Below are 13,927 nucleotides of genomic sequence, written 5' to 3'. Positions count from 1 at the left end.
AGCTCCACACAGTAGAACTGCCTTGACGTTCGTATTGAAGATTCTCACTTTGATATTGGTTGAAAGTTGTTTTGAGTTCCATATGTTCTTCAATTGTAGGAATGTGGCCCTTGCTTTGCCGATCCTCGCCTTTACGTCTGCATCTGAACCTCCTTGTTCATCGATGATGCTTCCCAGGTATGTGAAGGATTCTACATCTTCCAGAGTTTCTCCATCAAGAGTGATTGGATTGCTGTTCTCCGTGTTGTATTTGAGGACCTTGGTTTTCCCCTTGTGTGTGTTGAGGCCTACTGATGCAGAGACCGCTGCTACACTGACTGTCTTTATCTGCATTTGTTCATGTGTATGCGATAGGAGGGCCAGGTCATCTGCGAAGTCCGAATCGTCTAGTTGATTCCGAGCTGTCCATTGTATTCCGTTCATTCCCACAGATTTGGAGGTCTTCGTAATCCAGTCAACCACCAGAAGAAAGAGGAAGGGAGAGAGTAGACAGCCTGACTGACTCCGGTCCTTACTTGGAATGCATCTGCCAGCTGTCCTTTATGCAATACTTTGCACTGTAGTCCGTCGTATGAGTTCCGGATAATGTTGACGATCTTCTCAGGAACCCCAGTGTCGAGGGAGTTTCCGTAGCGTCTTTCTATCTAAACTGTCAAATGTCTTTTCATAATCAATGAAGTTGATGTACAGTGATGAGTTTAACTCAACTTATGGTTCGACGATCACCCGTAGTGTCGCAATTTGGTCTGTGTACGACCGGTCCTTACGGAATCCAGCTTGTTCATCTCGAAGTTGGGCGTCTACTGCATCTTTCATCCGGTTCAGCAACACTCTGTTAAAGACTTTCCCTGGTATTGACAGTAGTGTAATGCCTCTGTAGTTTTCACATTTGCTCAGATTTCCTTTCTTTGGAATCTTGATGAGGTGTCTTTCTTTCCAGTCCATCGGCACTTGTTCCTCCTCCCAAATCTTTTTGAATAGAAGGTGAAGCATGTTTGTAGTTACTTCGATGTCTAACTTCAGTGCTTCAGCTGGTATGTTGTCAGGTCCTGCTGCTTTCCCTCTCTTGATTTGTCTGATGGCCATTCTGATTTCTTCCGTCGTTGGTGGATTGATATCTTTAAGAATGTGTGTGTGTGCTGCTTCGATATCCGGTGGATTCGTTGGAGCCGGCCTATTCAGGAGTTCCTCGAAGTATTCTACCCATCTGTCTCCCTTTCCTTGAATTTCAGTGATGGGCTTGCGTTTTTTATCTTTGACCGGTCTCTCTGGTTCACTATATTTTCCTGCCAGTTTCTTCGTCGTATCATATAGTTGTTTCATATTTCCTTCTGTTGCGTCTTTTTCGCTGTCGTTGCTAGCTCTTCCACATAGTTCTGCTTGTCTGCCATAATGCACTTCTCCACTTGCTTGTTTGCTTCTATGTACTCAGCTTGTGCTTGGACTCTCTCTGCTCGTGTTCGGCTGTTGTTAATTGCTGTCTTCTTGTTCTTCCTTTCCTAGATCCTGTCCAGTGTTTCTATAGAGATCCATTCCTTATGATGGTGCTTATTTAGGCCCAGAACCTGCCGACACGTTGAAGTTAATACTTCTTTGATCCATTTCCAGTTGTCGTCCATAGTAGTTTCTTCTTCGTCAGTAGATCCTGTAAGTCTTGGAACCTGTTGTTGAGAGTTATCTTGAATTCATTGAGCTTGTCAGTATCTCGAAGGGAGGCTGTATTGAACCTTTGTGGTGCTGTTTGTCCAGTTGTCCAGTTCTTCTTTAGCTTCAGTGTTAAATTGGCCACAACTAGGTGGTGATTTGAAGCTATGTCAGCTCCTCTCCTGGTTATCACGTCTTCTATTGTCTTTCTGAATTTTTATTGATGCGAATATGATCTATCTGGTTCTCTGTAGTGTGGTCCGGTGAGACCCTTGTAGCTTTGTGTATATGTTTGTGTGGAAATATTGTGCCGCTAATAACCAGTTTGTTGAATGCACATCGATTTTCAAATCCCTCGTCATTCTCGTTTCTCTCTCCCAGTCCACGTCGTCCCATGATATTCTCATATGAGGTGTTGTCCATTCTGACTTTGGCATTTAGATCTCCCATCAGAATGGTGAAGTCGTTTCTTGGGCACTTCTTTATGATTGAATGTAGCCGCTCGTAGAATTGGTCTTTAATGTCGTCGTTGCTATCATTGGTGGGTGCATAACATTGGATAATATTCATCGTGATTCCCTCCTTCTTTGTTTTGAATGATGCTTTGATGATTCTGGATGTGTGAGATTCCCATCCTACAAGTGCATTTCGTGCTACTTTGAACAGTATTAGAACAACTCCCTGAGTGTGTGGAGGATTTTCCTCTTCGTGACCGGAGTATAGCAGTATCTCTCCGGTATTTAGCCTTTGTTGTCCAGCTTCAGTCCAATGGGTTTCGCTGGTTCCGAGTACTGTCAAGTTATATCTCATCATTTCCGTTGCTATTTGACTGGTCTTCCCGGTCTCCCACATTGTTCGGACGTTCTATTTACCCATAAAAATTGTTTCTCTGGTTGTTAAAAGGCTCATCAACCCACGTGACTTCCGAAGGAACTCGGCTTTCACCATGAAGCGTCATAATTCTTCCTTCAACTCGAAAGGCAAAGTTTAAATGATTTGAATTGTTTGTTCTGGTTGGCGTTTTTATACAATATATTTTCCACGGGATGGGGCTGCCGACACCATGCCCAACACTCCTCCTTTACCCGGGCTTGGGACCGGCGGTAACTCGAGAAGAGCTACAGGCGGAGTTCGGAAATACAATGGTTGTGATAAAGGAAATGGACAATCCAGTTCATTGACACTTTTGTGACTGGGTGTTTGACTGTGTTATATCCATTACACGTCGCCACTGTTGTATTGGGATCGCTGGCTGTTATATATGTGGAGTCGTCAGTTTTATGTACGTATCGATTTGGCTGTGTCTGCAGTTCTATTACTGTTACTTGACAATAAGGCACTACTGCGATTCATCTGTCCTACTGGTTCCTTTGGAAACGTGAACCACTACAGTTCCCACAACACGGATGATAACATGAAAGACCAGTGCAATCAAGGTTTTTGACTCCCAAAGCCATGTCCAAAATCACGTCGTCATTAGATCGAGATACAATCATTTATGTACTGAACTTTACACACACTTTATAATAGAACATAAGGTTACTGTAAAAATGCACTCTGAATGCTGTTCTCATGAAGTGGTTCAGGGAATATAATTCTCATACTGACCGAAAGTTATATTAAATTTATAATAAACGAAGTTTATACTGAATTCATACAAAATATTGACCTTAAAACGTTTCACTAAACAAATTTCACACCTGTTACGTTAGTTGAAATTCAGAATAAATTGATGCAAAATTAGTGATCTAAATAATTTAATCTTCATATCGCGTCATATCAACTGAATAGAATTCTTCACAAAGGCATCGACACCTTTCGTTTGTATTCTTTCTTTATTTTTAATCAAAGGTGTTTGCAACATCTCAAATATCCAGTTATCGTCATCACGTTATTACTATTATTATTGTTGATACTATTGTCTTCTTGTGGCGAATCGCACTTTGGTTGTAATAACGAAAATATCTCTCGTCTTCAATCTTTTCGACTACAGGTCATTTAATTATGAAATTCCATTTCAGTCTTCTATGAATCAATAGCTGTTCTACGAAAGAAGTTGTATTGTTGACACGATCATTGATATCTTTTCATAATCTAAACTCTAATTGATCAATTTGTCAACTTAGGTTTTGAAATTAAAATATTCCGCCTGAAATGACCAATATTAATTTTTAAAAATTATTTTGTATGGCATATTGCCAAGTCGAATTTTTCTTTAAAACAATCACTCAGTATATGTATGTCTATGAACGATAGAAGTAATATCAAGATATGAAGATTAGGCTATTAATTATTGACCGCCTAACTTGACATACCAACAATCTACAAAGCATCCAGTTTTTCATGGATATCCAATCTTTTTAAAAAATTATCTGTTTGATTTATTTACTTTTACTGCTATTGAAGTTTTAATCGGCATTCTGTTTAAACATTTTAATGATTATTAGTTTTTAGTAAGTAAGTATTTTTGTAGTAAATATTTTAATGCTTTAATGTATGTTCCCCTTTATTTAGATTTTGTAAAAAGATTATTCATGTAGATTGTATCATTTGTTGATTGGGTATGATACAGCATTTACTTGTTTGAATGGCTTACTGTAGACAAACGATTAAAATGAAAATACTTATAAAATACAGTGTAATTCGAATATTGATTCTGACTAGAACGGTTGAAGAGTTTAAAAACATTTGTCATCTGGTTTGTCTGAGTAGTTGTATTTTTGCTGATTATTCGATCGACCTTGTAGCTTCCGAAGGAACTCGGCTTTCACTATGAAGTGTCATAATTCTTCTAAATGAAGATCTAACTCCCAGGGCAGAGTTTATATGGTTTGAATTATTTTTTCTGGTTAGCGATTTTTTTGCTATTTAGTTTTCTACGTGATGGGGTCGCTAGCACCGTGCCCAACACTCCTCCTTTACCCGGGCTTGGGACCGGCAGTAACTCTAGAAGAGCTACAGGCGGAGTTCCCGATACATCACAGCATACACCAACCGAATCACAATTGAAGGAGATTTGGAAGATGTTGTAGTGTCGGTTATGTTACGCCCATATACCTCATTTTAGCTTTCGAACAGCCCGTTCTATTCATTCTACTTGAGTCACATTTTGACCTTGTTAATTATTCGCTTATCAATCATGACTTTATATGAGCGCGTGGGTGTGTGTACATTTCTTATCCCATTACTCATCACATTTCTGTAACTTACTTTTGTGTTACTATAAGTATTGGTTAACGCTTGGTTAAAAGGGGAAATGGCTTACCTGCCACCTCCACTCTGCGTCCTTTCTCTTCTCTCTATTCCATTCGCTTTATAATACAAAATATATGTATTCACAAGTCCATCTCGTTATTCGACTCATTTAATTCCGTTATTGACTAACGCGATTTAAGTCGATGATTATATACGAGGATAGGCGATACATATATTTCAACAACAAACATTCATACGATCTAATTGGAGTCAGATCCACGGGCCACTAAAATGTAAAAACCTTTACATATTTGAGCAGCACATTACGCCGGGAAATGGAGATAGACATGAGAAAAATGAACAAGAATTGGATAGAACTATAAAAGGCCCAGGATAGAGTGGGTTGGAGAATGCTGGTCGGCGACCTATGCTCCATTGGGAGTAACAGGCGTAGGTAAGTAAGTGTATTTATTTGTTGAATGTGACATATGACTATTAAAAACAAAAGTAACTGAATTAAAGCAGTCTTGAAAATTACAATAATATCGGGACGTTATATGAACAATACCCTCAATTAACCGAGTCAGATAAACCAAACTTAAGTTGATTATTGTTAAATGATTAAAGGAAATTGGTAAGACTTGGATTCAAGTATCAAGCTAATTAAGACTGATCATTTGGTTGCATCTGCAATCTTCAACGGATTGGTTTTTCTGGTCGGATTTTGATCTGCGTTATCCGATGAGTCTGAGACATCAACATTGAGCTATTCTGTTAAAAAATAACTTACTATAGTCCTGAAATGTTCACTAAAATAATTAGTTTCAACTACTTTCTACGGAAGAAAATGGATTGTTATGTCAATCTAAGTAACCAAATGACCTGATTGAGCTTTTATCAAAAGAATTAGGCCAACACTGAGGGATAAACAACGTGGCATCGAATATTTATGAGTAATCAAGTAATTCGTGAGTTGAAATAAGAAGACTGTTAATTGAAATAAGTGAACATTAGAGGACTGTTTGACTAAAACATTTGTCGAACTCTATGGCTGAAAACTTCGAAAATCACAAATCACCAATTTTCTAAATGACATGGCAGAGTTCAGTAAAAGAAAATCTCACATTATAACGAAGTAAACTAACTCAGTTCAGTTATACTTAACTAGAATTTATCTACCGAAAAACGCCTTCCAACTCGCTTTTATCAACTTAATTACTATAAATTGAGATGAATAATTAAAATTATATAAAAAAGTCAAAACACATAATCAACGATAAAGAACGAAATATAGTACTATAAAATATGGAAGTAAACATACGCTAAATATTGTCTAATAAACACAGAACACAATATCTATCAGTAATATGACGTAATTCATTTGTCAAGTACGAGATTAGATATTCTTTATAGTGTCACACTTCAGGTTTGGAAGCTGATGACAAAATCCCTACTATTTAGACGAAAATATGTGGGATAACATGGCTAAAACTTGCACCATACTGGTTAAAAGTTGAACGGCTTAACTACTAAGCCAGCCCCCCACAAGAGACTTTAGTTACTACTATTGTATTTAAAGGATAGATGTATGTGTATGAAGTGTAAAACTAAGTTTTAAATAATACAATCATCGATATTACCTGGTACATGGATTGATGTTTCATTTCACCTTAACCTAATTTTTGTTATAAGTTATGTTTGGACTGTAATTCTTTCTTTTCAATTATGGTCAGTAAAATTCATCGAAATTCCTTCAAATTTATAAAACAGTGAATTTGTTGACAGAAAGCCATGAATTTCTCATCAAAGAATGTAGAAATGCATTTTTATTAAGGGAAAATCGAGAAACATTGTAATTTATTGGATAATTATGTATCATCAAAACAAAATATTCATACAAAGCTTACCTCGCATATATGTTGTTCAAGTTCTTCTAACGATATAGTATTCAATGACATTGGATTATATAATCGTGTCAGCCCTTCAATTTTCGTAGGTGGCATAACACGACCCCAACGTAAATAGTCACTCAATGGTTTAGGTCTCCATATATTTTGAAAATGTGAATTTAAAACATGTCCATTAACGATTTTCTTTTGATCTGAATCACTAATAATAGGACTATTATTATTATTGTTAGTGAATAAACTCCATAGTTCAGCGACTGATTTTGTTTCTCGAGGAAAGCTGATAGAATCATCACCCCATGGATAAATGAGAGCAAGATTTGCTCTTAAATGAAGTGATTTACAAGTTGACATTTCCACTGAATCTAAATCAATTGTGTAATTCTTTTCGTCATTATTCACAAATGAAGTATGTCTAGTTAAATTGAAAATATTTTTGGAGATTTCTTCTTGCGCTAATAATAATTGGAGATGGAAAAAACATTTCGAATATATTGTACTTTCAGAAGTGCCATTTTATAAGCTGAATACTTGGATTATACAAAGTATGGTACTTAAATGATTCTAAGCTAAGTAACACTAAAACAATTTCCCAATTTTTGATCAAGGAGCGCAATGAATATGAACCGTTGCAGAGCATTTATGTTTATATATAAGATCGGGTTGAAATCATTCGAAAATTATATGTAGCAACCAGATCAATTCGCTTTATAATAAGAATTTCTGATGTGTATAATAAAATAATACTGTATAGTTAAAATGATATTAAAATCTAAGGACTTGAAACGTACCCTCAATAATAACTGATATGAATTTTAAAACTCAGACTGTTCAATGTTTGTTTGATGAAGCCGTAAAAAGAACCCATAAGCCACATGTAATATACATACCTATTAAAGCGTGAATATGCTGTGCATCAGCCAACTCTATATTCCTCTATAGGTGAAAACACGGCATGTAAACGCAGAAGCACTTTATTATTAGTTTCCTCGGATGCGATGGGGCCTTTGAGTGATTCTGGAATTAGGCGAAACAGTAATTCGACTGATTAAGCTATGAAGATTCATAGGCTAGGGTGTTTCGAACACATATTACTAATTCTTAGACACCGTAACGTTTAATCAACAGAACTGGCTAGAACAAGAATAGACTGGAGGAAAGCTATGGGAGAAGCCCTCAACTATTAGACTAAGCCGTATCAGTAGGTGCAAACTTCATGACTGGAGTCTCATACATAATCGTATTCTACGGTTGAATATATTACGTGATACCCCCAAAGTCTTTAGTATTCTGAATACAAAAACATATTAGCCAACTAAAATGGTACTGACGATAAGTTTTAGAAAAGGCGTTAAGATTATTTGAAGTATGCAATCTGAACTTATTTTCTGACCATGATCGTTTAGTTATACCCATTTAGATTAATAATAAATGGACGTTTTAAATACCAACAACTTAAAATACTGATGAAATTGTATGAAGTCTATTACTAAATGATTAACAAGACGCATACTTTTATAAAAATACATAAGGAATAATTATCTTTTGTACTAAAACCATAAAGTTTAGAAAATAGATGCAAGTCATAATATAATTTCAAAAAATTTAAAGTGATTGGAAAAGTTTTAGTACGTTTGGTATGTGGCTTGTAGTGCATTCCATAACGCACATTTTGTATTATTTAGGACCCATCAGATAAATATAACTGTATCCCAGTGTTAACGCTCACACTGAAAATTATCCCCAATACCAAAAATTGTATCAACGTAATCCACTCCAGATGTACATACGATAGAAGAGACTGATCAACTACAATCCTGAATATCATCAGCAAACCCTCACTAAATTATTGGATAGTTTAGTGATCTTATGTCAAAAATGTTACTGCGCCAACAATGAAACATGTAAGTAAACGTAGATATTATAATATGAAGTAGCTTTTCACATCTATACATTCAATCTAGAAATTTTAATTTCGTAAACCATATATATAACACTTTAGTAAACTAACGTTTATGTTGCCTATTTGACTTTTTCCTAAAGATAATTTTTATCAATAGCTAACCTACTTCATAGAACAGTAGCCTAAATACAAAACTTCTCTTACTAAACTAACTACAAATATTATATCTTGACGAAGTCGAGTTGCTTATTCTGAGTAGAATAATCGTGAAGCTTTCATACTATTGGCATACACGTCAGATGTCCTATAAACAGGTGATACAGACCACCAACCAACCGTCCAGTGCAATGGAAACTTATTGAGCAAATTTCATGGTGTGTCACAAATAATACAAATGTAGGGTTATAATGATAAAGTAACATTACTAAAACTTACTTTGAGACAAATTTGACGTGGATGTATGATATTCACTTTGAACCATTCTATCGTTAGAAGAAAATGAGTTTTTCTTCATTTTAGATTTATCCAAATTATTTGAATTATTCACAACAGATTGGTCATTTGAAGTTATAAAATGATCATTTAACTTTTGACATAGTAAATCTAATTTATTATTATTGTCATTATTACTAGGAGTAGTAATAGTAGTAGTAACAGTAGTAGTAGTAGTATCAGTAGTAGTAGTAGTAGTAGTAGTAGTAGTAGTAGTAGTAGTAGTAGTAGTAGTAGTAGTAGCAATAGTATCAGTAGTAATAGAATGTTGTTGATCGAGATGGTGGTGATTACCATCGGTGTTATTATGTGTAGGAATTGTAACCACACTAATAGTGTGTTCATTATCACTTACTGGTGCCATTGAAGAGAGTGAAGCATCAGAATTGGAAATAGCTGAGTCAAACGATTCTGGCTTTTCATTTCCTTCTGTTGTATTCATTGACTTTTCATTGTAATGAGATAATTTTGGTGTATCTTCACTGTTCTTTGATGGAAAAGATGTAATAGTTGTTGAATTTGTCTTACCGTTCAAATAACATTCTGATTCAATTTGCTTTTTATCTACAGAAGCCTAGCATAAGAAAAAGAGAAAAAAAGATGATCAATAACTTCCTTGTTTATTTATAATGGTTCGTTTTTATCCAGCTGTTGATCATTCAGAACTGGCATTCTGATCGACCTTTGTTGGAAATGTGCTTTCTTACAGGATTACCTAGACATAATCTTCTTTTTGTCATAGGAACTAGTATGTATGAATATTTATACAAACACTGTAATAATCAGTTAACTTGTTTACAATACTTTGTTGTCCGGAATACGAATAGAAACACTTTAAACATAGTAAAAAAAATAGTAAGAAAAATATCTCTCATTTCTTCCACAGAAATGAATATTAAAGGTATGTTGCATAACGTTTACATTTCAAAAGAATAGTTAGACTTGTATTAAGGAGAACATTTTTCCAAACATATATATCCCTAATAAATAAGTAATTATTCATATTAAAATTGAAGTTGTGAATTCTTACCAAAACCTTTTAAAATTTACTTTGAAGTTGTTCGTCAATACTACTATTTATTTAGATGGTTTGTAGAGATTTCCCCCAATTTCAGAATGGTTCTATTTATGAAGCGACATTTTCTTACGTTACAATTATCCTTTTTATTTATAAATGGTATTGTTTGTAGTTTGTTTATTACTACATAAAAGGCTATGACGGTAAGTTGTATTCAACTTCGAATTAATGTTAAGATTTAGTTCGGATACTGGTGTTAGCTGCTTGTCTGTCCTGTAACTTGTGAGAACATGTAATAAGTGATGTAGGAGACCTAAAGATCATTCTTAGGCTTCTTAACCCTATTACTTGTCAATAATATATATAAACTTTTAGAATTGAATGTTGCCTGATAAGTTTTATAATCACTTAACTCGTTTCATACATAAAACAGTAATAAATGTCTTCTGCATAATGTATTGTACGAATTGGGACATAATATATGATTAAATGAGGTCTAAAATTTATATTACTGCAGAGAATAGTTTTGAAATTGAGTTCAAACAACCTATTTGTACATAGAATTTAATACTTCAAGTATTTTGAAATACTGAGAAACATTTATTCAGTAGTCTAGAAACCCAACTTTGAATTCTGTTCCGGAAACTTTGAACTATGGAACAGAATACTAGTGATGATCTTCTAAAATTGACATTTCTTAAAGTCTAGTATATCTATTAGTGGAACTTCTTACATGCAGTGGTGTTTTGATTCTTGGTTAGTTTGTAGGCTGGCAGACATGTCAATAATGAAGGGAACTTAATTCGGAGACAGACATACTTTTGTTTTAAACCTAATGTGTCAACAATGCACAAAACCTTAATGAAAGATAAAAAGCAACTGCAATGACACAAAATCCAAAAATATTGTAATCCGATACAAAGGATATTGATGTTAGCTATAAAATATCATAGAGACGATCACAGATTTATTACTATTAAGTTTGGTATGAATTTACAAGTAGTTACCTCGTCGAATTTTCCATAGTTTTACATGATGAGTCGTGTCGGCGTTTTCCATGCGATGTATTGTTAGTTTACCTCAGTCTATCAATTGATATGAATCAATAACGACAGGGCGCTAAAACAAGTTTCATACCTTATTGAAACTAAGAAATCCAAACTCGAGAATTAAATGTAATAAAACTTCGATTTACTAAAATCATCGGACCATTAAATATCTTATTTCAAATATTTCGGTTAGTGTTTATGATAATGTAACTTATTTACAAGGTAAACGTTTGTGTATTCATTTGCGAACTACACATTTGTGGATGTAAGCTAATGATACTATTCGGATGGGGTCCAAGCCTTTAACTGAATGACCGAAAGTCAAATTCTCTGGCAAATACAACACTGGTCACATATTTAATTAAAGTATCTGATGTGTGATGAACAACAAAAGGTGTTGGCTGTGTTTAGAATAAAGCAGGTATTTTGCATAAAATTCTGTATTTTCGTTACAAACTTGGGGAAATGCAAGGAATTCACTTTAAACTTCAGTTCTTTAGTTGCATATACGTACCATACATTATATTACTATCAATAATTTACATCTGAAATTGACTTAGAAGTTGATCTAGCTTTAAATTCAACTGACCTTTGTCACATGATATTAGGATAATTCTAAAATAAAAGAGGCCGAGTATTTGCAAGTCTTAAAAATCCGTTTACTAAACATTCCGTCTGTTTTCAAAGTGAATGACGAAAAAGGAAGATAATCTTTATTTAGTACGAAATGAAATACACATAAACACGTTACAGTATCTTTAAATGAATATAAAGTTGATAAAACTTTTTACATTTTACCTGATTCAAACCATTCTTATCTTCAACTAGATTAATGGAATCTGCAACAGAAATTCTTTGATGCCAAAATGGATGTTTGATTAAATCATTTTCACTTATTCTTTTAGAAGAAGATTTGGTCAAAAGTAAAGTTAAAAGGGACTTGAAAATTGGAGATGGTGGAATGCTAACATTAGGATTTGAGTAATTCGGTTCACGATTTAAAATATTTTTATCCAGCTAGAATTATTTAATAATAAACAAATATTTTTAAGGTAAATAAATAGTAGACTATTAAAACAATGCATAAATAAATAAATCCCAATAGCGAACATATTTACATCAGAGTCCATTTTAAATTAGTGTTTAAGTACTCAATAATTATATGAGTCATCATCAAGTTCAAAGTCAACAATAATTTGAAGTGATCATTTACAAGTAATCAATCACCTACAAGACGGATTTCTAAAATCTTAACAAAACTGTCAACTCACAATCGTACGTAACTTCAAATCGAAAATCTGGGAATTACACAAAATGTTATGTAGGTATAAATTCAACAGTGTTAATCACATAACTCATGGTCAGTGAGAAGTTCAATTACGTGTCAAACTTGTTGGGTTAAAGACAGATGTATTTTGAATTAAGCACAGCATAGCTACACTTATAGGTGAGTAACACTTCTATATCTAAACCATAAATTATTCACTATCATAAAAAAGAATAAAACTAGTTTAAACTTGATATATGAGTGCTTATACAAACTAATCAATAATCTTAGCTTATTAGGTGTATTAACACCGATCAGTTTACCACATGACTAACCAAAGATTTTATGAACTAACAATTTACTAATATTAAAAGTAAGGAATCCAATCACAGTTTTCTTCTAATAAATGCTAACAACAATTACTTTCCAAGAAACGATTTACCCTGTAAAATAAATTAGATTATTGTAAGAACATTCAATGAGTTAACTTGTAAACGAGATGACACATACATAGAAATATAAAATAGGCTGACGTTCATTATCGAACAAGAGAAAAAACCACACTATTATCAAAACCATCACAAAATAAGTTGAATATCAATTAACCTAAATAGAAGTACGCGAGACAACATTTTACATATACATTACGATCTGGAGAAAAATACAATTTAGCCATCTGTCGTGATATGAGAATAGAAAATCATTGTAGATTTTACTTATTGAGAGGCTTCATTAAACAATAAAAATTGATTAGAAAGTAGCTGATTATAGGTAATAAAAGATACATTCTATTTAAGATCTTTGTAAAAAATCTAAAACACACTGCAGCATTTCTCACTATGCGAAGAATGAAAAAAACTCATCAATTTGTCTTCCTTAAAAATAGCTATCCTAGAAACTTCATAAAAAAGTGTTTGGCGACAAAACTCACTACCAAAAAACAAACGTTGGCAACAAGGAGAAGGATAATCCTGACATAAGTGAAAGATAAATCTCAGAGATCCTCATGAAGATCTTAAAACCCTTTACAATCAGTTTTACTCATAAACTAACACAATTACTCCAATTTATTTTATGGGGATCAAAAGATACAATAGCGAAAGAAAATCAATCCAATAACATCTACAAGACATACTGTGAAAAACATCGCAATGAGTAAGTTAGACACTCTATCTACTCATGCATACACAAACTACCAGTGAAACGACACGTTATGCTGTCACTGGTATAAACGCATGTAAACAAGCGCGGACATGAATTCGATTGGGAGAACGTTGAAATTCTTGAGGAAACTCTGGAAATGCCAGGGAATTTCTGAAAGCATGGGCTTCAAATCAACCAGCGATTACCAGACACATCAATTTAGACGAGATCCATCAACTCGTTGAGAAAAGTTTAGGCAACAACCTTATCAAATATCAGTGAAATCAAACGGTCAACTTGAACACAAAG

At 34.1% G+C, this 13,927-nt stretch overlaps 1 protein-coding gene across 1 annotated transcript in view; it reads right to left on the bottom strand.

The window, feature by feature from the left end:
• The window catches only part of ULK4_1 (unc-51-like kinase 4), a 76,539-nt gene that overhangs the window by 58,714 nt on the left and 3,898 nt on the right, over positions 1-13,927 (bottom strand). Inside the window, exons 3-5 of the mRNA XM_051215896.1 lie at positions 12,007-12,225; positions 9,085-9,715; positions 6,747-7,201 (exon numbers count right to left, since the gene is read on the bottom strand). Of these exons, the coding sequence (XP_051066442.1) occupies positions 6,747-7,201; positions 9,085-9,715; positions 12,007-12,225 (1,305 nt within the window). The remainder of the gene's footprint in view (positions 1-6,746; positions 7,202-9,084; positions 9,716-12,006; positions 12,226-13,927) is intronic.

Source organism: Schistosoma haematobium, chromosome 4 (assembly GCF_000699445.3).
Source record: "Schistosoma haematobium chromosome 4, whole genome shotgun sequence".
Lineage (NCBI taxonomy): Eukaryota > Metazoa > Platyhelminthes > Trematoda > Strigeidida > Schistosomatidae > Schistosoma > Schistosoma haematobium.
The sequence above is the reverse complement of the archived record's forward strand: the minus strand, read 5'-3'. Positions and strand labels throughout refer to the sequence as shown.